General features: G+C 34.8%; 1 protein-coding gene across 12 annotated transcripts in view; it reads left to right on the top strand.

Annotated features, from left to right (window-relative positions):
• Positions 1 to 23,415, top strand: part of VTI1A (vesicle transport through interaction with t-SNAREs 1A) — a 365,411-nt gene that overhangs the window by 56,077 nt on the left and 285,919 nt on the right. For 9 of the 12 annotated variants that reach the window (XM_067709403.1, XM_067709410.1, XM_067709411.1 and 6 more), the window contains 2 exons: positions 13,204 to 13,281; positions 19,661 to 19,681. In XM_067709403.1, the coding sequence (XP_067565504.1) occupies positions 13,204 to 13,281; positions 19,661 to 19,681 (99 nt within the window). The remainder of the gene's footprint in view (positions 1 to 13,203; positions 13,282 to 19,660; positions 19,682 to 23,415) is intronic. The other 3 variants (XM_067709406.1, XM_067709414.1, XM_067709408.1) reach the window with 1 other exon arrangement.

The raw sequence follows: 23,415 nt of genomic DNA, 5'->3' as shown, positions 1-23,415 counted from the left end.
TGATTTAGAATTATTGTCCTCAACACTTTTATTCAGAATGAAATGAAGGGAAAAAAGAACTGTACATTACCGCAAAACTGTTGTTTTTTTTTTTTTGCGGTACGCGGGCCTCTCGCTGTTGTGGCCTCTCCCGTTGCGGAGCACAGGCTCTGGACGCGCAGGCTCAGCGGCCATGGCTCACGGGCCCAGCCACTCCGCGGCATGTGGGATCTTCCCAGACCGGGGCACGAACCCACGTCCCCTGCATCGGCAGGCGGACTCTCAACCACTGCGCCACCAGGGAAGCCCCCGCCAAACTATTTTAAATGGTAGATAATATTCTGTCATTATGAACTGATAACTTTGAGCTTCTCTGACCAGGTATGATTTAGAGTCCATTCTACTAGCTGAACTACAAAAGAAAATTACGTTGCTAATTTAAAACTAACAAATGTAATCCTGCATTGTTACTGAAAAAAGCTAAAAGAGAACAAACACCATTGTATATAATAAAAATTAACAGTTTAAATAGTCTGAATTTGAAAGGAGTAATGGTCTCATACTTTAGTTTAACATGAGCTGTTATCTATCTAATCAAAGATTTATTCTGGACATTAGCTAATCTCAGACATTAGCTAGTTGTAGAAAATTAGCTTAGCAAGAGCCTCTATCTCCTTATCCCACTAACCTTTTCATACTTTTTAATCACTTTAAACTGTTTATTTGGAACTAATTTCAAACTTTCAGAAAAGTTTAAAGGATAGCACAAAGAACATACATATACCCTTTACCTAGATTTGCCTATTAACATTTCGTACTGTTTGCTTTATCATTTTTGTATGCTTTCTCTATTGATCTTTTCAACTCTACGTATGTCTATTTTTTTCTGAACTGTTTGAAATTAAGTTGCATACATCATGCATCTGTTCATGTTTTTAAATTAATGTAATTTTATAACTTTCTTCAAAGTAAAAATAATTTTTCTCAGATAGTTCTATCATTTACCAAAATGTAGAGGCCACTTGGGGCATTATATTTTACCTTGCTTTTGTCCTGTTATCTATTTTAACTACCGTTCATGAGGTCCTTTTCATGTCATATCTGCACTCTACTATTTTTTTAGATTGTCCTCTAATAAAATCTAAAGTCTTGACATAAGTACCTGTTGCTACAACATAAAAAGTTATAGCTATGTCATGTGACATATTACAGAATTTTGTAAAGTGCTCAATTCTTGTTACATAATTTTGATTGAAGAGAACTCATTTTCTAATGTAGATGCTTGCATTTAAGTAATTGAACTAATTAGATTTCTATTTAGTAAAATTACATTGGTTCAGTTGAAGTTTTTGATCTGTAAGTTTGTTTATTTTCTGTGTCAGCTCGATGTGGATTCCCAGGGTTGAATTTGCATGTTTGCTTATATCCTTCACAGCAGTGTCTGATCCTACAAGTCTAAGAGTGAGTTTCACTGAAAGAGTAGCTCCAGAAGTTCCATAATGAAGATGCAACTTATAGAAAAGGGAACGGGATTCAACTCAAACAAAAATATTAGGGGAGGGGATTAAACTATTTTATATACTGATGGGCAAATTGATGTAATTTTTAAGTTGTGAAAATTTTATTACTTTGTCTTTACTGATGTAATTTATCAACATCTTTAATGTCTAAGATTAACACCAACTTATAATAGACCCTCTGACTATTTTTCCAAATAGTCTGAGGTATGGAAGAGATTGGGTGTAACTGTGATGAGGTCAGTTCTCTAAGGTTTTCAATTATTCTTTGTGAGTGTTGAAGACACAGAGCCGGAATCAGTTTAGGCTCAGGGAGAATGATGGGTTTACTTCTCAGATTGACTATGTTGTGGGCAGAGGCATCACCTGCATTCCTCAAAGGACTATAGGTCAGAGAATAAACTCAAAATGCAACACAATATTAACTTTTTCATGTAGCTGATGAATTTTGACTTGGAATTTTCTTAGAAAGCCTCGTTCTCCTCTGATAACATGTAATTCCTGTCTGTTAGCATTGTTTTTCTTGTGTGTTTATTAGTATTAAGCATATTTCGTGCTTACTTCATGTTAGACCACTGCCAGAAAAACTAGACAGAATTAGTTCCAAAAATATTTTTCTTTCTTAGCACCCACACACAGGATGTGCGATCTATAGTAATTCTTATTCATTTGAAATAAAGCAATTTGTTCCTATCAGTACAGGATAGGTTTGTTGTTTTAAATTGCTGGGTTTTGTTTTTGTTGGCATGTTCCCCAATACAAATTGAATGACTGACAAAAATCTATTTGTATGACAGTTCAATCTAGATAAGTGCCCTCTGTTGCCTAACGGTACAATTTGGGGTCTCAGACATAAAAGCAAACTGAATGCCAGGCTTGTAGCAGAGCTTCTTCATGCAGATTAACAGAAGTAATCCATATTCCTCAGGTCCACAAATCAGAAAAACAAAGGAGAAATGTGCATGCACATCATGTCATTTGAAAGGGTGGTCTTTTAGCTTCTACATCATGAAAATTGGAAATATCTGACTTAGGAGAACAGTACAATAGCTGATGTGACATATGCCTACATTTGAAATTAAAGAGAAATGTGGTCTTGACTTACGAAGTTAGAGAGAGGTCTGCTGCTTAGCATTTTCCCATAATGTATTGGCTTTTGTCAAATGAATTTGCTTTCTATTTTAACATGCCTACTCTGAAATAAGTTATATCTTTAGACAATGATTCTTTTATAGCTTTGATATTCTGCTACAGATAGGGTTGAAAAGGTCTCCTTTACTCCCCAAGATGAGGCGCTGAGAATTTGTACCTGTTGGCTTACCTTTGCCTAAAAACATGTCAGTCTTTCCATACAAGTATCTGTCAAATATAATTCATATATAAAAAGAATGATGAAATATGTGGTAACAACAGTTATGGGGAAAGAATTGGGACTACAGACATTCTGGAAATATGGCTAAGGGCCCCAGTTGTAGATATTCTGAAAAATAAGGGTTTAATCCGTAGGGCTTGGTGATTGGATTTGGAGAGTAATGGAGAGAGTAGGAAAATTTTTAGGATTTTATCTGCGTTGACTATGTACATGGTAACACCATACCTCAAATTAGGGAAAACAGGAGGAAGAGCAGCATACAGGAGAAAGAAAATGCCCCACTTTGTCTGTATTAAGTCTGAGATGCCTTTTGATTATCTAAGGCACCGAGTACGAATTAGATTTATGCAAAAAACATGTCTTCGCCAGCCTCTAGGTGGTGGTTAGAACAACAGGTATAGATGAGATCAAACAGATGAGTGAGAATAGGGCTAAGGATGGAGACCCAGGGCATACAGAGAGAGCAATTATGATGAAGGAGACTGAGAAGGAGAGACCAGAAGGATAGGAGGAATTTCAAGGGAGGGTTGTGGTGTAACTGCTAAGGAGAAAGTGGGCAACAATGTCAGATGCTGTTGAGAGGTCTAATGAAACAAGGACTGAAAAGTGGCCATTGGAGCCAAAGTTGGTACAATCTGTGCAACAAAATTAATGAAGTAGTATTGGCTTATAAGCCAAAGTATAAAATAAATATCCGTGAGTTCATACTGATACCGACTAATGATTGAATAGACAGATCTCCCATGCCAGATAATTGATGTAGATGCTCCTTCCTCAAGGACGTGGAGCATAACTCCCCAGTCCTTAAATGGGGGCTGTTCACAGTGCATACAGTACAAGGAGGAGGAAGAGAGTAGCTTTACAATGGAGAAAGCTGATAAACATCTCCTCGGCCAGGTGATCAAGGTCAACATCAACAGTGATAAATCATGTTGATAGTCTGTACCTTTGATATGATGTTGATGAAAATAGCACTTTGCCCCTGTGGTCTTCCTCCCCAAAACTTATAACCCCCGTCTAGTCATGAGGAAAACCTCAGACTAATCCCAATTGAGGGACATTCTACAAAACACCAGTACTCCTCAAAAGTGTCAAGGTCATCAAAAACTAGGAAAGCCTGAGAAATTGTCACAGCTAAGAGGAGCCTAAGGAGACATGACACCTAAATGTAATGTGGGATATTGGATGGTGTCCTGGAACAGAAAAAGAACATGAGGTACTAAGGAAATCTGAAAAAAGTATGGACCTCAGTTTATAATAATGTGTAATAATGAACAATTGATTCCTTCGTTATGGCGAATGTACCACAGTAATGTAAGATGTTAATAATAAGAGACACAGACGTAGAGAAAAACGTATGGATACCAATGGGGAAGGGGGGTAGGATGAATTGGGAGATTGGGATTAACATATATACACTATTGATACCATGTATAAAACAGGTAACTAATGAGGACCTACTGTATAGCACAGGGAACTCTACTCAGTGCTCTGTGGTGACCTAAATGAGAAGGAAATCCAAAAAAGAGGAGATACATGTATACGTATAGCTGATTCACTTTGCTGTATAGTATAAACTAATACAATATTGTAAAACAATACTATACTCCAATAAAAAAAAGAATAATATTAACATCAAAAAAATAATAAGGGAAACTAGGTGTAGGTTATATGGGAACTCTCTGTATCATCTTTGTAACTTTTCTAGAAATCTATAACTATTCTAAAGAAGTTATTTTAAAATGATTTTGTCAACTAGGAAGTCATTGGTGTTCCTGGGGAGTCCTGTGGCGTGGTAGGAAAACATCCAGTTTGTTGGAAGTTGATAAGCTGCTGGGACATGAATAAGTGTAGTTAGTGCTTGTAGTATACTCTTTCGAGAAGCTTGGCTAGAAAAGGAAGAATAAAGAGCAGTTGGGCATTAGCTGGGGAGTGTAGTATAGGGTAAAATAACCTTTTAAAATATTGAAAGTTGGGGTACACTTAAAAATGTTTGTATTCTTAAAGGGAAGAACCAGTAGAGAGTGACACATTGAAGATAGAAGAGAAAGAACATTTACTTGATGAAGCAAAGCCCCTCAGTAGGCAGGATTTTATTCTGTTCAACTGAAAATGGAGAATCTTTTAGATTCACAACATGTTTATGAATCAGGTATGAATATTTATATTTACTTAATCATATTTTATAGTTTTGGGTCACCCAGGTATAGAAGTAATCTTCAAAATATTTCCGTAGAGGATTTGGGCTAAAAGAGTTTTGTTTTATTGGCTAAGCATCACAGTTATATTGGCTGTATTCATAAAGCATTAAAAGGTATATTGTACACCTCTGAATTATGAGCACTGTAAACTCAAGGTAACACAGCATATTCTTTAATGAAGAATCTCTCACAACATGGGTCCAAAAGTAAGTACCAAGAAAAAAAATACTGTAAAAATTGTTTGCTTATGAGATGGCTGGTTCCAAGCTAGAATTTTAGAGTAGATAAATCGGGAGTCACCAGATCTCACGGGTAAGCAGATAGTTCTTAGCACATCTTAATAACTGGTGTGGCTCCTCTCCTGCCATGAGGTTAAATTATTGTTGCTTTATGTTGTAGCCTTTGAAGATTCATCTTGAAACATCTCAGTTACACCCATGGGTGTGGTTGTGACTCACCAACTGAGATCAGACACTTTTTTCTATCAAATAAAACATTCTACCTTAAGCATGTGTCACCCTTGGACTTTCAACTTTATTGTTGTCAATATTCCAGATGTTAGCAACAAAGTATAAGTAAAGGTTTGTTTGTTTGTTTTGGAGGAGGGTGACAAGAAACAAAATCTACAGACTAATCAACTTTATAGCTGATGATACATTCATAGAACTAGGTGAATGGTACAGCCAACCTTACCCTGGGGAATGGGTGATAAGACACCCCCAGCCTGTCTTGGTGGTCTGGTAAAGTGAAAAGAGCACTGGCATTGGGAAACGGATTCTGTTCTTCTTCTGCCAGGTCTTTCCTGGGTGTGTGACCTTGGGTAGATCGCCCATCTGGCTTGGAACCTCTCATCTCTACGTTTGCAGGATGGTTTAGATGATGCTGGATGTCACTGTCAACTGTCAGATTCTGTCATTTATGTGATAACCTCAGTGACAGTTACATAGAATCCTCAAGATCATTTGTTCTTGGATGTCTGGATCACTTGAAACTACGACTGTGGATGGATTTTCAATGAATGAATCACTTTTCCTTCCTAATGCTAGGCAGATTACATAGGGAAACCTAGATACAAATTAATTATATAAATCTACATACTTTATTTCAGTAATTCTTTTAAAAATATAAATAAAGCATCTGTTATATAGCATTCATTTATCAGAGTATTATTTTCCAATGGGAATGTATAGGGTATTTATATATCATTATCAAACAAAATAATGAACATTTTGACATTTTGATTATTTCAAGTACAGTATGTGGAGTTATTTTATATTCAGAAAGACTGTAAAGAATTAGACTTCCTCTGCTGCATACTTACACTGTTCCAGATGTTGACAACAACATCTGGGCATTCTATCATGAGCTGATTTTCTGAATGAAGTAACTTAATTATTGATTGACAAACTAACATGATATAAGACACAGACACACTATGTTCAATAGCAGTGTGAAAGTTGTAAACTACAAACATATGCAAGCAAGTGGGGCCATGATTCTAACTAACTCAAGTTGCATTTTGAAACACTAATGTTAAACTTAAATTTCAGGCGTAAGTTTAGAAATGCTGGAGGAGGAAACGAAGAAGTGCAGTTACATCATTTCTGGGCTGTCTGTTTTGCAAATCATTAAATGATGTAGTGGCAATGTGGTCAGAGTTCCTAGTATAAATAAAAGTCTATTCTAGCATTGTGAAACATAAATAGAGTCATTCCATATGGATTGCATATGGGTTTGTATGAGTCTATATGTGTATATATACAGATATAACCTCATCATATGGAAATAAATACTCACATGTGATATTAAAGCTAAATTTAAAAAAATAATTAGGAGAAAATGTGGTATGATTTATCTTATTATTTATAGCCAAAACATAAATATCCATTTCAAACACATAAAATGTTTTGAAAGTACAAGCAAAAATAGTAAATAAGAATGATTATAATAGAAAGACATTTGTAATTGTACTTTTTCGAAAAAAATTTCTAGTATTACATACTCAAGAGCAATGGGTTATTTTAGTGTTCGCACGGTAACCTGCTTTTCCAACTGCTGGTAGCCTAGCAGCAGGGCATGTTAGTATTTTCTCTCTGGTGGCTTGCATATGGTCCATTGGCCATGAGTTTATGATAGATAGAAAGTGTGCTTTCCCTTTATTAACGGTACAGTATTGGTGACATGTGGCATGTGCACTTTCTAGTGAATGAGTTTGACCTTTAACTCTAAACAGTCCCTTGAGCAAGAGCAAGCCATGTTTAGTGGAATGACTACTTAGAAGAAACAGATTGGAAGTTCCTTTCTCTGATAGCATTAAAGAAATGCAGGAAAGTTTTTTATCATTGAAAGTCATCCAAAAATTGTGGAACCATAAAATAGGAAATTGGGCAAAACAATGTAGTAGTAGAATTACTGGATGAAATAATGGAATTTTTTATAGCAACTTTTGGTATATATTGGCAAATCATTTTCAACGAAAGATGCACTAATTTATACTCTCAGTCATGTATGTGTACTGGTTTTATTGTATCCGTTCCAATATTATCAAGTAATATTTAGTTGAACATCCTTTGCAGGGTTATCACATCCAAGGTATTATGATAGACTTCCATTTGTTTATAATATTTAAATCCTCACAAAAGCCCTGGGAAATAAATATTGTCACCACTTTTTTAGAGATTGAGGGAACTGATGTTCAGAAAACTTAATTTTGACCAAAGATCACATACTGAAAAGTTAACTTCTGTTCTTTTCACTCAGTGCCCTGTGCTTTGTCATCCTAACAACTTTCCAAGGATCAAACATTTACCTAACAGTTTACTTTACCTTTACCTATATCATGTAGTATGGTATGTTTTAATCTTAAATTGCTATTTGCTAGAAATTAGTACAGCACAGAGAACATGGTCATCAACAAAATTTTATAAATTCCGTTTTATTTTTTTCTCCAAAATTTAAGTTTCCTGTCCTGGATTGATGAGCCTTTTTAAGTCCTGGGTCAGAGGTAGAGTAAGGATGAAAAGCTGAAATCACCAGCAAAGAAATAGAAGTAGGGTTAAAAATGGAATGCCTTGTTCCAAAGATAGATGCTTTTTAGAAAATGTCATCTGGGTATTATGGAAGTATGATATTTTTTAATTAGAACCAGATAAAGTTAGGTAAGAAATGAGTACCAGCAATTATATGGCTAGCTAATAAATATAATTTCACGGTATTCTGTAGCTATCCCAAAGTGTGAATTATAACAGGAGCAGTTAAATTCTTTAGAGTAGTTAAATTCTTTGGCTCTGAAAGCGTAACAGTTTTTAATAGGTGTATCACCTGGTAACCTGGGGCATTATTAAATATATGGAGACTGAAAGACATGGTAGAAGCAATGGAAAAGTCTGGCCAGGCTGGGTGATTTGTTTTAGACCTATGGAGAAATCTATTAACCATTTCTTCTATAGACCAATTTGATTAGGAAGTAGGACAAGCTGTTCTTTCATTACTTACCAAAACCATACTGCACTTTGTATCAATTATTTGGCTGTCTGCAGCACATAGATTAGAATAAAGGGCTTTCTTAGTGTTTGTGAATGTTGCGGATTGCTGATTAGTAATTAAAGTACTGAATGAAGAAAATCAGGCCAAAATTGAATGGGAATGAGAAAGTCTTAATTCTGTAATACAGATTTTGTCTTAAGCGGCCCATTCAACATAGTAACATTCTTCATAACCCTGGAGTGTTTGCCTCCCATGTAAAACTCAAATCGAATGCCTTAGAGATTGTTTCCTCTCCCATGCCTTGTGATGTAGCTGTATGGGTATTAATTTAGTGAAATATCCTGTCTGCCAGGTGTGGGAACTAGCTGATTTTATTGTAATACCAGATCATTACTTAGTTCATATGCAACAGAGTGCAGCACATGGAAAGCATTATAAATCTATTTACAGTGTGGCTGGTCTGATGATAACATTGTATTAAATTCCCAGGTGAGGCAATTTAAGCAATTGCTTTGCCATGTGCACGCCATGGAAATTAAATTCTCATATATGCTCTAGTAATAAACCAACTTCATTGTTATGCTTATGCTAGTGGTGGGTGCTAGAATCCTCATTCTGGTTACGTATACCCTGTTTCACATGTAGAATCTTACAGGAGATGGTACCCAGATCACAGTTCTTAATTAGTTTAAACTAAGTTAATTCATTTTGTTTCTAGTTTAGCAGTGCCTGTCCAGGAACACATTCAGTTCAGTTGGGAAATGTTAAGGTCAAGTAGATAGATTGTTCCAAGCCAAATTTCCAGAGAGAACTGAGCAAGTGTATCTGTTTGAACTTGGCTTTAAGAGAATCAGCCAATCAGTATGCAGACGTTCTGTTCATCAAGTAAAAACTGCTGGGAGTCTGAAATTCTTGCTTTCATAACCAAAGACTCACTTTTGTTGTCAGTTTAAAATAACCATTGAAATTTTGTGCATCATGTCTTAGGGATAACAGTCAGTTGTTAATTTGTCATTTTTTTTATGGTTCATATATGGTCTGTAGATTTCTCTGTCCAACTGTGTCTAGTCCACCTAAGCATGTAAGTTAGAAGGAATAAACTTTACAAAAACACACAACTAAAAGTGAGAAATGTCCTTGTATTTAACTCTGTGTGTGTGTGTGCGTGTGTGTGTGTGGCAGATATTGTCAGTTGAAGCTTTTCCATCCTTATGGTACAGACCTGAAATTGCAATAGATTACAAACTGCAGAGAGCTTCTGTCTTCTCCAGAAGCCACATATAAAGCACCAGTAGACAGTAGTAACTGACAACTAAGACTAAAAATGTTGACAATTTCTTGATTTGCCTGGTTAGCTTATGTATAGAAGTCATTAACTATTTATAAAATGCATTATGAATTGGGTTCCTTCAAACTGTAGCTGACTGTGTGACATTTCCAGCTCAAATTCTCATGCTTGCATTTGACTAAAGTACAGATTTTATACAGTTGATAATAAAGCAAAAAATATTTTAGTTGGTTTATAAAGATACAGTAGGTGTTTCAGTTTCATTAGCTTTGAGTCTGCCAAATTAAAGTATGACATAGTACTTAGCAATGTAGAGTGACATTTTAAAAAAATTCCACAAAATGTAAAATATTTTATTGATATTTTGGAGGAAAATTCCATAAAATAAGCAGTTTGTCATTCAAAGGAATTGGCCTTTTTTTGGTATTCAATTAGTTTAGTGATGATTCTGCAGGCTAAATTACAGTTGATTAAAATCGGCTTATTTAAAATTTCAAACCATAAAAATTTAGGAGAAAATACCAATGTCATGCATTTAAATATAATTCTTAGTAAAGCAAAGTGTTAATTTAAAAAAAATTTTATAAAGTGATACTTGAGTGTAAAGAGTTCAGTTTTCAGCATTAGCTGTGTCATTTTCATGAGGAACTATTTCTGATATTTGAAGTGAGTTATCTTTTCAGTCAGTCAGAAGAACATTTTAAGGGAAGTCAGTCCTATCAGAGAACATTTTATAAACTCAGCATATCATTTGCTTAATTACATCCAGAAAGCCATCCCAATGAGCAGTTTTAACCATCCCAATGGTAAAGAATGACATTTATAGGGACCACCCTTCAGCTGTGGATAAATCTTTAGTTCTCTGTTGCTGAGCATGTACACCCTTAATTGCTGGTTTTTAAAAGCAATGGATTCTAACCAAAACAAGATTAGATATTTAGGGAGACATGTTTATAATTTTCTTCTTCTTTTGAAATACATCAAATCAAAATAAGAATATAATATAATTAAACAATCTATGCCAATTTGTTGGTATTTTGGTAAAAAAGGGAAAAACAAAAACCATCTCTATATGATATTCTTGCATACTGTGGAATGTTTTAGTCCCCCATAGTGATGAAATTAATAATTAAAAAGGCAACTCTGATACCACAGCCTGTTTAAAGGTTCTCATTTCCTTTAATGCTATAAAATACTAGTTTGAAACTAGTTTGAAGCTAGTTTGAAACTACCGTAGCGAGGAGCTCCAAATGGGCAAAAGAAAGGTTTGGCTTGATTGAAATATTGTGGTAAGGCCATGAAGGGTACTGTCCTTGTAATTTAGCATTTTTCAGTACGATATGAAGTCAATAGAAATAGCTAACTAATAGTAGCTTCAGTGAATACAGTAAGAGAAGCCAACCTAATATCCACTGTTTGTGGTGGTAAGAAGCCTGCCATATTCAAAAATGAATGAGTTGGATCACTCCTGAATAGTTAAGACATCTGATATAGATGTCATTACTGACGTCAGTCTAATGACCTAACTTTTCTATTTTGTCCTTTCTGCAGCATGGTTGCTTTCATTTATCTACTGCCAGAGTAGGAGATACACATTTGTAGCAAGGAAGGGGAGCTTGGGGTAGAGACTTAGGGCAGGAGGGGCTACCACCATCTCCTTTGTAACATTTTGCAATTTTTATATTTTTTTTCCTGAGAGTATTCAGAGGGTAATAAAATGAGGAGGAAATTTTGTGCGGTAGAATGAGTACTGAGCTGTAAGTCAGGACCACAGAGTTCTAGTCTCAATTTAACCAAAGCTACCTTTAGAATTCCGCGAGACTGATTTTTTTTTCTCTAAAAAAATAAAAGGATGTCTAGGTTTATTTATTTTTATTTATACCCCATTCAGCCCTTTTCAACTGGATTCTGCCAGAGAGTTAAGCCTTAATGCCCTAAAGTTTCTATTCTATGTAATGAACTAAACTCTCTCTCATGTCCCATCTTTGGGAGAATTGAGAAAATAGTCACTGAAATCATTTTCTGTATTTTGTGGTTCAGAAAAAGAACCCCAATTGAGAAAGGCAACTTTAAAATGATTTAAAGTCTATTAGTTTTTCTTGTCAAAAGTCCTTTTAAATTCTAGTGTAGTAGGATTTTATGTTTAAGATATTATGATCTCTGTGTGGCGAAGCAGTGTTACTCATTCACTGGTTTAAAAATCTAATTAAAAATCTTGTTGACTTCTGCTCACGGATTATGGATAGTCCTTTTAAACTACAATAATTTTTCATATCACAATTGAGCAGGTAAGACATATTAAGTGCTAAACTGTAGACCCCAAGTGGGAAAAGATTACTGTTTCCCAACTGCCATTTTTTAATTGACTGTTTTTGCTTAGTTAGTTCAGAAGCAGAAAAGGCAGCAATCTGTAAATCGGCATTTGGGTCTGAAATAGTGATGCTGAAGTAGGATCTGAGGATGGCACTCTAGCTTCACAGCTAATTTTCAGAGCTTTTTAGCTTTTCCAAATGTGTGCATGTTTAGATAATTCATGAGTTGCTTGCAGACATGTCCCTCTGACTTTACAGGTAAAGGTAGATTTCTTGTAAAACAAAATTTCAGTGTGTGAAAAATCGATCCATAGCCTGCTTGTCTTTATTTATTGGAATTGTGAAAAGCTGGCTCACAGCCTACTTGCCTTTATTTACTGGGGTTGGGAAATTTAATTTGTTTTACCAGATGCACACATACACACACTCCCACTGCTTTTCCTTAGGCCATTTTTATAGAGGACTTGGAGACATTTAAATTATTGTTTGGAAATGGCACGTGCTTTTAAATTCTGGTTAGTAACATCACAATAATGAAAGAAATAGGGATATGCTATTTTCCAGGCATTCCAGTGTATAGTTGGAGATATTATATTATCCTAGAATTAGAGATTTTAAAAAACCTATATTGTAGAGTCCATTTCCTGCCACAATATTAAAGACCTCCATATACTTTTGTTTTAATTACAATCTGGTGAGTGTTGCAGATATACAGCTATATAGTTGTATTTCCTTTAGCTTTGTGGTCTGATTTGAATGACTCTGCATGGAATAACATATCAATTCTGATCCGTTTGTGAATATTAATAGAGTACTTAACACAATGCAGAGTTTTCTTCCATTACTGGCATTTGAAAAAACTTCTAATTTACATTAAACTCCTCAAGTTCAAGAACTTTGCACAACTTTGGTTTGCACATTTGAGCAAATAGGTTTCCATTAGGGGGCTCTCGAGGTTTGAGATGATCAGCGTTGATACCAATAATGCTTCGAAGCCTTTACATTCTAACGTTCATCTTGCTCTCTCCCTTTTTGTTTTGTTTTATAGAAAAGGTCACGGATTGCCTACAGTGACGAAGTACGGAATGAGCTCCTAGGGGATGATGGGAATTCCTCAGAGAACCAGGTAGAATGCTAATCAGGAAGGCCCGGTGGGTGGCTGGAGGGTGAAGGAGGTCACTGGCACACTGGGCTCTCAAGCTGCTCCGTAACAGTATTAGCAGCAACTCATGTGGAAGCGATACTGTTTAATGCAAAGCTGGAGTCTTAATCAACTTCAAAATGTTTCTTGGAGATCTTACATTTAACCCTTTACCTTGTGATCACTGTCTGCTATCTTTTTAAAAAATCTTTTCTTCTCTTTTCTTTATTATTTAGTACTTAAGGAATAACTTGAAACACACTGTTTGCAGACAAAGCCAAGGTCCTCACCTCAAACACATGTAAAAGGAATAAAAAAGTACATAATGCAGCTTTGATAATAATGCAGTATAATTAAATCAACACTTGCAGCAAAACAAATGAAAGTAAGCTTTCAAAATTCTACAGGGCAGCTCAGTCTCCTATTGTGTAGCTTCTTAAAAATACATTCACCAAAATGCAAATTGTAAGCACCAGTGTGGAACTTGGATACTCACATAAAGGTCCTGCCCCTATCAAATAATGAAGATGATGATGATGATAGTGGTAGAAGTAGTAATAAGAAAAGGAAAAGTCTTCACAGTTTAAGATCTGCACAGGCAAAAAAATTAAGATATAATTTCTTCTTAAAGAGGCCTTACAACTTGGTTGTCAGTTCTCACTGGATCACACAGTAGTGTCATGAGTCTAATTAATGTCCCACTTCTTTCTTTGAATTAATACTGCAGATTTCGTGAATTCATGTAGATAATATATATGACTTTAAAAAAATGTTTCAAGAACCTCAGAGTAGAGATGATTTTTAAAATGTCTCAAACAGTCCCAGTTTCTCTTTGACACTTTTAAAGAAAGTAAATGATAGGGAACTTCAGAAATAAGACCTGAACGTGTTTATTAATGTTACCTTGGCAAGTCTAGTAAAAGTCTCTACTCTCTAAATAAAAATGAACATAAACCATTCATTGAGTACACCAAAATTTTAATAAGATACTAAAACATAATATATTGATATTCATTATAAAAATTCATAATAGTATTTACCATTTCAAGTAGAATATAAGTTTATATATGCTGAAATTATATTACTATCCACTAAAATGTTAATATTGTAAACAGGGTTGTTGCTTATGTGATTAAGGCCCTCATCTGTCCACCCCCCAAAAAGGAGAGGAATCACTGAGCTGATTGTGTTTGTTTTGGGGAAGATCTTACCGCCTCCACTATTTGGATGTTATCAGCTTGAGTTCAGACATGTAAACATATTAAAATTTGACTTGGGATTTCAGCTTCCCTGATTGAAATGTGAGAATAGCTAAGGGAAAAAAAAAAAAAGGAGCACATTAAACACAAAAGCGTGATGTGATAAAAGAATTTTACATGTAATAGATTAAATAATGTCAGGATGAGAGCAAAACATTTTTTCTTCCTATTTTAAGTGAGATTTAGATTGCTCATACCTCTTGAGTGAATCAATCATAGTTTTATTTTCTATCTTTACTGCAAAAATACTATATTTTTTTGCAAAAAAAAAAAAAAAGGGAATGCAAAGTCCCCATGTCAGTTCTTTAAAAAGCTACAGATCTTTCCGTCATTTGAAACTACTGCCTAATATAGAGGAAATAGAAAGGAAGAGGGTGTTTCTAACTCAGACTCCTTTATTGTAATGGATGTTGTAGTACTGTGACAGGGATCCTTTTTTTTTTTTTGAAGCATGTTCCCTTCTCTTAATGGACATTTTATGTGCCTAGAACATTTGCCTTATATACATATAAGAATGATTTTTTTTAATGCCTAAAGAAAAATATTCCACAAAAATAGATTGAGTTCATATTTTCTGAATTTCTCAAATTATATTCCTGTCACTTTAAAGTGATTACTCAGAGATTTCCCCTGGACTTGTGTAAATCAAACTTAAAAATTCTGAAAGTGCTTGGAGAGCCTGAAGTTTAGTTGTAAGGAGCTATCACTTCAATAAATAGAGTATATGATGAATTATACTCATGAGACTGTGGAAGTGTTAGATTATTACTTATGTGAACTTTTCAGTCTAAAATTTGAATCAGATTCGAAAGTTCAAAGAGACGACACTTAACTTTTTGGATATTTTGTTACCAAATGTAGCAAAATTTCCATATCATAATGAAGCCTTTATGTTTCATTTTTGAGGCTCTTTATCATAATATAGGAATTAAAATCCCTAAAACTATAACATATCCTTAACCAGGAATGGTCACTTGAGAATAACTCTTTATTCTGCATCAGTATTCATTCAGACTATGGAATCAAAACAGAAGTATTTTCTTTAAAGGAAGAAAAGATTTGACTCTTCATTTTAATTTTTGTAGCTCAGTGGCCGAGAAGACAGCTTTTTCTGGGTAGGATCACCTGTAAATTATAGAAAAATATATTTTCTGCACACAGATAAGTTTATTTTCAAGTTAATTGTCGAGAACTTGATTTTCAGAACTTTTTGGCCATGTGATATGTATGATAAACTTTTAACAATAGAGGGAAAACTTAGAGGTAAACAGAATGAGACAAAAATGGCAAGATTTGTTTAACTAAAATAGGGATATATATCAATTTTTTAAAATTATAGGTCAGAAAAGGAAAAGGATAAAGAATTAATAGCAAAGGCTGCAAATAGATAAAGTGAACTAAGTACTAGCTATTTAGTTATTTTTGATGCAATATCCACATCCTCCCTGTAGTGACTTCTTTATGGATTCAGACAAATGTGAATGCCATAGCCCTTATTTCTCATTCTGCCAATTTATAATGCATTTTTTAGGCATCTGAAACCTGGCTGTTAATATACATAATTATGATCTGCCAATTAACTATAAAGTATATTAATTTACTCTTAAATATGTAAACATGTTTGCCATGATTACAATTGTTAAAATTTCAAAAATTGAGAATTTTCAAATGCATTTTAATGTCCTTTATACAGTACACATTTTTATTTAATTCCAAATTAACTGCTTTGTATAAATTCATTTCTATTATATCCATTGCATGCAATCAAATATAGCTCATCCGTAATTTACAGAGAAGGGACAAAATTACCTACTTTGCACATTCGTGTATTGTTGGGTCTTTCCAAGGACTATTGTCTTAGTCATTATCATTCTGTTATTTTAACATATCAAATTTTCCATTGCATGTGACATTTTAATTTTTAGAAAGAGTTCTTGAAATGTAGTGAAGCTGTATTTAGAGTGAAAACTTAAATAATTGTTAACTCAATTTAGTTTCATGAAAACGGTTCTCAAAAAGGAAAAAAAAAAAAAAAGAATCTTACAGAATTAAACCCCCTTCATAGTGGAGTATGATAATGGGGCAAATGTTCCCCATTTTGAAACCTAATAGTGTCTCAGTTTCCATATGCAAAATTACATTGATCAATGAATAAATCTGAACAAATGAAATTTGAGTAAATCCTAAATAGAAGGTTCAAAAAAAGATATAAAGAGTAGGATATTTCTAAACGTGTGGAAATTTTTGTGGTAAAGCAATATTCAGCAGATATGATTGCTTAATTTTTTAATGCGAGGTTCTCTTAAGTTCTGATTTGGGCTTGCTGTGCATAAAGTGTGTCAAACTTCAGCTACAGACCAGGGGGTGAAGTCGGTCAATTTAATTCCCCGAGATCTAAAGAAGGTCGGTATCATTTCATATAGCCCTGACAGAGCAGATCATTACCAGGCACAAATCTGTTCGTTACGTGCTGAGGGTTTATAGCAGAATAAATAGACTGTCATCATAAGTTCAGAAAATTGTGTGTTCGACCCACGATAATGTGTAAAGGGCGTTTAATAGAGTTCAGCATTTATTCGTTATCTGTATGCGGACAGAGACGGCAGTCGCGTTATCAGCTTTAAAAAAAAAATTCGGTAGTTCTGGGAGTCACGTGACACCCCTCGCATACAGAGGCGCGCGCGCATGAACCCTCACATGCTCTGCCGTGCAGTTTTGATTTTAGTCACAGCAGAAGGCTTAACCACAAGAGATTCCACTGGTTCAAACCAGCGTAAACCAGATTTTTTCAGCCCACAAAGGAACAGATTACCTCTTGTATCAAATTCTGCATTGGGGGAAAACCTTTGTTTCAAAAAAGATGTTGATTATCATAACTCAACATGGTGGCATGGCACGCTTTCATGTCGCCTATAACGGAGCTAGTAACTCGATAAAATACGAAATCACTACTTTCAGTCTAGTCTAAGCATTGTTAATTTTCAAAAATAGACCATCTTTTGTTTACTTGAGTGAAAACTCTCGAACTAAAAAAAAAAAAAAAGATAAAGATTAAAAACCCTCCCATTACCTAGCTTAGCTCCAAATCCTGTGTAAAGCTGGGGTGCAGCCATGCAGCACAAACAAGATAGAACCTTTTTTGTTTGGAACCTATTGAAAAAACAAATGGGTAGCATTTTTAAACACTCATTGATTATGGCAGGGTGGTATGGCCCAAATGGTCTCTATTGCTGAAGAGTAGTTTTAAACTTTGGCCCTTTAAGTATCATAGTCAACTGAAGAATGGTGCCCCCGGAAAGAAGAAATAGCTGTGCGATCAATTCCAAGATCAGCTCTTTCTGAGAATTAATGTTTGCCTTTTTCTCCCATGATGTTTGGATAGCAAAGAGAAAGATTCCGATATACGATAGGCCAGGTATCTTAGTTTAGAATTTTACTTCTTCTGGGGAAGAATTGTAACTTTTCACATGAAATGATGAGATGCTTGACTCATACACTCAGTGGTTGCTGAGATAATGAGTGTATTAATTACAAGTAATGACAACTTCATATATATTTTTGGAAGAATGACATTAAAAGTTTCTTTTTCAGTAAATGCACTGAGGTATTATGTAATAGACTCTGTACCCTTTTTATAAGTTTCATAACAGATTTGAAATCTCATTCTTTTGTACTTGAAATACTTTTCAAATAACACATGAAATAACAGTAAGCTGGAATGCATATTGCCTTCCTTGAATTGGAGACAAAAACAGCATTAAGCATTGAGAAATCTGGGTTATCGTAAACATGATACTTTTAGAAAGACTTATAGTGAGCAATTCATGGCATGTTTCTCCCAAAGCAATAGTTTAATTTATTGGCCTGCATATGTCAAGTGTTATAACAGATGTTACAGATATTTGGATGCTTAAAAATTATCAGTTGTAGACCTGAATTGCTGAGGATGCAAATTTCAGACTTAGAATGTGGTTTATAGTCTCTTACAGCATAGGTTTCAGTTTCTATTCATTGTGGGAACTATGGCAGACACCTCAACTATACAATGATATTTGTGGTTTAGAATACAGTACTATCTCTGTCTCTGTCTCTCTGTCTCTCTCTCTTCCACACACACACACAAAGAGTGAACCAGATATATGGTTATATCCATTTTCTAGTTTCTAAAGAGTTAAACAACTTGTTTTATCTGTTATATTTAAGACAAATGAATATTCTACAGAGGAGAATCAAAATGTTATTATAGAAGAGTTTACTAACAGGTGAAGAGTGGTTTGGGATTTGACTTCGGTGAAAAGAGACCGCAGTACAAATGAAGTGAGAGAGCTCATTGCTTTGAAATGGCCCAGTTTACAAGATGAATAAAATTGAAAAGTGAAGAAACTTCAAAAATAAAAGCACCGTGTGATTTCAGTAGCCTCTTAAGCAAAACAAAAACCTAGAAATCAACTCTGATATATGCAGTATTTCTAAGGATGGTGAAATATTTTCTGATACTGCGTCCTAAGTATTATCTATCCTGGCATGCTTTATTCCCTATTAAAATAATGTTACTTCCAAGGGTGATCCTATTACTAGAGTGGTTACAAGTATGACATTAGCATAACAGTTTGTTGTTTTAAAATACTTATTGGGACCAAAGCATGAACTATTAATCATTTTCATTTGGAGGTAAAACCTGAAAGCAGTTGTCAAGATTCAAAATAGAGAAACATCCTGAAAACTTGTAAATACAAAACCTCTTCAGTGGTACATTCTTAGAAGAAAAGAACAGTAAACTTGTTTTCTTTCTTTATAATATAGACTTCTATGAAGTCATTCCCCTTTATTTCATGATGGTGTCTTAGATGTACTTTAAAAGAGAATTTCACACTATTCTCTTTGTTTAATGTGACAGTGTGAGAAAGTGATCTTTATTCGTTCAAAAAACTCTGCATGTAGTCTATGTTTAGGTTCTTTTAATGTGTTTGTCTGTGATTTTTAAATGCTAAACATGTAAACAGATAAATTGTCAATGTTAATTCTGTATCCTGTCACACAACTGATCTTTCTTTCCTGCCATTTCTCTCCTTTTTATCTTTTTTTTTTGTGCATTCATGTTGCAGTTGATAAAATTACGTGAAGAGGTGAGTACTTCCTAGCTTGCTTTAAAAAAAAAAATTCTGCTTTTCCCTATAAAATTGAGTTTCTAAATCTGAAGTAAAATCTTTGGGTTTGTTTTTTCAGGAAGATCTACACATAGCAAAAGTATTGATTATATTGCTAGAAATGTTCTCTGCTATCTTTAAAAAAAACAAGTACATCCTAATAATGCTTATCACAGTGATCATTGTTGTTTGCCAGCTTTGGAAGAAAATTCAGATTTTAAAGACCAAAAAAGGGAGGAAAAATAAAGGAATATCTTAAAACTATACCCAAGCGTAGTTTTAATGTAGATTGACTTCAGTTTTGTTTTATTCATATTGGTTTCTCAAGGAAGTCAATGTGATTAAACATTTTTTCCTGACATTCTGATTTATTTTACTAAAACCTGTTTTTAAAAAAACTCCTTTCTCTCAACCAAAATTCTTAGGTTCACCATTAGATATCATGAATCTATTATCCTTTTGAGGAAACACACGTATGTTATAAACACCCTACTAGTCTGTGTACACAGATACCTAAGAATAGCTAAAGCTCTCCTCATTGTTAAACACTTTCCTTTTTGTAGGAAATAGAGCCCAAGTGAGTTCTCACTTTTCTGAGTTTGCTGGTCTGTTTCATAATGCAGCTTCAGACTTTTTTTTGTGGCCAAGCAAATATTTATAACAATGTTGAAATTTTATCCCTGTATCAATGAGGGATGCTGAATGATTCTGTATGTTTTTTTAAATTAGACCATACTTATCAAATATGCTTTGCTCTTTTCAGAAATAGAGTAGTAATATTTTTTACTTAGTGGGATTGAATTTTGTTACTTTTATATTAGGGCATAAAATAATGACCCATATTGCAATTTAAAAATTGTCTAATTGCTTATAATAATCAGAGTCCTGTGAATTATTTTCAAGTTTAGATTGGCTGCATTGATTGAGATTTTCCCAGAAGTTTTTTTTAATTGGTATGTCACCATTCTCTAGGTGATGTGAATGCTAATTTAGAGGTTTGTAGAGAGTGGTTTTCAACAACTCTTCTGATTTAAGATGCATTAGTGATGTCTTCTCAGTAGAAGTAATAATGATATATAAAATGAAGGGTGAAAATACACAAAAGCCTCACCCTACAACCTTTTTGTGTTTTTTTTAATCTTCCCTGCGTGGAAGCAGTTGTATATACTAAATGAATATTATCAATCGCAGTTTTGATGTGAGTGATATGTCAACATTATTCTTCTGCAAGACAGACTGCTTGTATGTGTTTGCATATACTCAGGCTTAGGTGAAGAATCTGAATTTTCAAATGTTAACGCAACCAACAATAGACTTGAAAACCACTGTATGAAGAAACTACATGAAGCTCTTGGCCCTGAATTTAGCAGTGAATATAATTAATAAACCCTTGTGCCTTAGTACCATCAGCATCGTTGACAGAAGATTTAGTTTTAAGCTGAATTGTATGGATTTAGTAATCTTAATTCTATAAGCTGAAAACATCACATCTGCATTTCTTTTAAAATATGTTTCATCATCGTTTTATGGCTTAATTCCTTTGTTGTGCCTATAGCAACAGTTTTATCAGTTATGTGTCTGGAATGCATGTTTCCAAAACTGTAACCTGAAATGGAATTGTACTTGGAAGAGTTAGATCACTCAACTAACAGAATAGTATACTCTGAAATATTCTTTTTACAGTCTTTGATATGGGTACAGCATTGATATTTATAGAATAGGTTGCGGTGATGACACTGTGTTGGTAAATTGTTTGCTCCAAAGTGATTGTTTCTCAGCCAGGATTCTCAGAGTAATCAAACAGTGAATGTACCCCAGATTTCTTCCTTGTATCTATCCTAAGAAGACAAACACTCCTCTGCTTCAAAATAGGATGTTTCGTTGTGTTTGGAAACAAAGTATGCCCCATCCGTTCCTTATGATGCTCTTTTGGGGCTCAGTTCTGGAAACAGCATCCTTGGAGGCAGGCTGGTAGTGCATAGGGAGCTGAACTGGTGTTGGCTATGCCGAGCTCTCTGTTTGAATCCTGCATCTCCAGCTCTCCATGTTGCACAGCTCCTCACACAAGTGGAGCTGTGTCTGAAGCTTCTGCACAGCTTCACTTACCTGCTTTGAAAAGGGCTGAGAAGAGGGCGAGAGAATGAGTTTGGGATGGAGTGTGGGGGCAAGTTGGAAGCATCAGTTGCTACTGTAGTGCGTTTCCTTTCATTTTCAGAGGCCAGGGCAATGCACAACTAAGGCGACGATGTAAATAGCACAGCTGTTACAAGAACTTGATTTTAGCTTGACTTAAGTGAAGAGGTTCCAAAATACAATGTGAGGTCCTGCTGGAAAGCTGCTGGTAAACTGGTAGTCCTCTTGTGTGCAGATTTGCTCTGGTAGAATTGAACTGTCCTGACGAAGAGTTATTTAGGAATATACCTTTATTCCATTATTTAGGAATATACTTTTTTTTTTTATAAAAAGTTCTCTTAGAAATTTTGCTCTCTATTATAGCCATATACTGAATAAGCTGATTTGACTCCCTTTCGTGGAATCTCAAAAATCATTCTACATTTAAACACTTTGTTTCCTGAATTTTATATTATCATATAATTAGACTGTGCATTTTCAGTATTGAGCTTTGATTTTTTTTTTTTTAATCTACAGTAGCTAAATATTTTCTTTTAGTTTAGGGATTTCATCCAATATGAAAATGAACCAAAAATCTTTGTTCTGTTATTCTGGATTAAAATTCACATTTACTCTTGATATCACAAATCTGATTATCTTTTTAGAGAATCACCAATTTGAAATCAAGTCCTTTGTTAAGACAGAAAACAATATTCAAAGAAGGGAAGAGCAATCCCCACTCCCAAAACCTGCATGTAGTGAGAATTAGAAATAAGAAAGCTGTATTTGACAAGCTGAGTAAAGTGTTTAATTTTATTTAAAAATAGTCATAAATGCCGAACACATAAAGCTCCCCTTGCTTTTCTTTTTCTCAATTACAGCCTTGAGTGATTTTGCGTTTTCATGGCATGCGCTTTCCTTCCTCCCTTTTATTTATTTAGCACTTTTTTTTTTCCGGCGTCGGGGGGGTGGGGGAGCAGTTTTTCTCTTAATTTCTCCACTGTATAGTAGACGACTCTATTAATTATTATAGACTGTTGTTGCAGCTTTCCTGACCTTCACATCAGGTCCTATCTCTCTGTTCTAAATGCATTGTTTTAATGATTCTTCCCCCCACTCCCCCCAGCACTTCCCCCCAAAAAAAATTTCAAGGAAAGCTTTGATGTGGCTTTAGCTGCCTCCAACGTCTGGCCGCATCTCAGATGTGTCACCTATGCCGGGAGGGAATAAGGAAATCACGTTTTGAATGGTAATGATAACATACTAATCACTTCCTTTCTTTGAAGATGGGAGCGAGATATTCTGTCAGCATCCCTGGCTGCTAGAGCTTGGAGGCACTGGTCTAGGTGTATTAGCTTAAGTGTGCATGTCAATACAGCTTGCATCTCCAAGATCCATGGGGGCTCATTAGAGCAAGGTGGATCGTTTCGCTCGACAGCCACTCAGATAATATGTGTGGCACCTCCTTTTTTATTATTATTAGAAAGCATTTCTTCGATTTTAAATGACATCTGTCAACAACACAAAGTTGGAGTTATGGCTGCATTTTTTTCTTTCTTTTTGACCAGATACCAAAACTGATTTGAAGGGGAAAGTACTAA

This window comes from Pseudorca crassidens, chromosome 16, assembly GCF_039906515.1.
Source record: "Pseudorca crassidens isolate mPseCra1 chromosome 16, mPseCra1.hap1, whole genome shotgun sequence".
Taxonomy (NCBI): domain Eukaryota; kingdom Metazoa; phylum Chordata; class Mammalia; order Artiodactyla; family Delphinidae; genus Pseudorca; species Pseudorca crassidens.
This window is presented reverse-complemented; position numbering and strand designations above follow the sequence as displayed.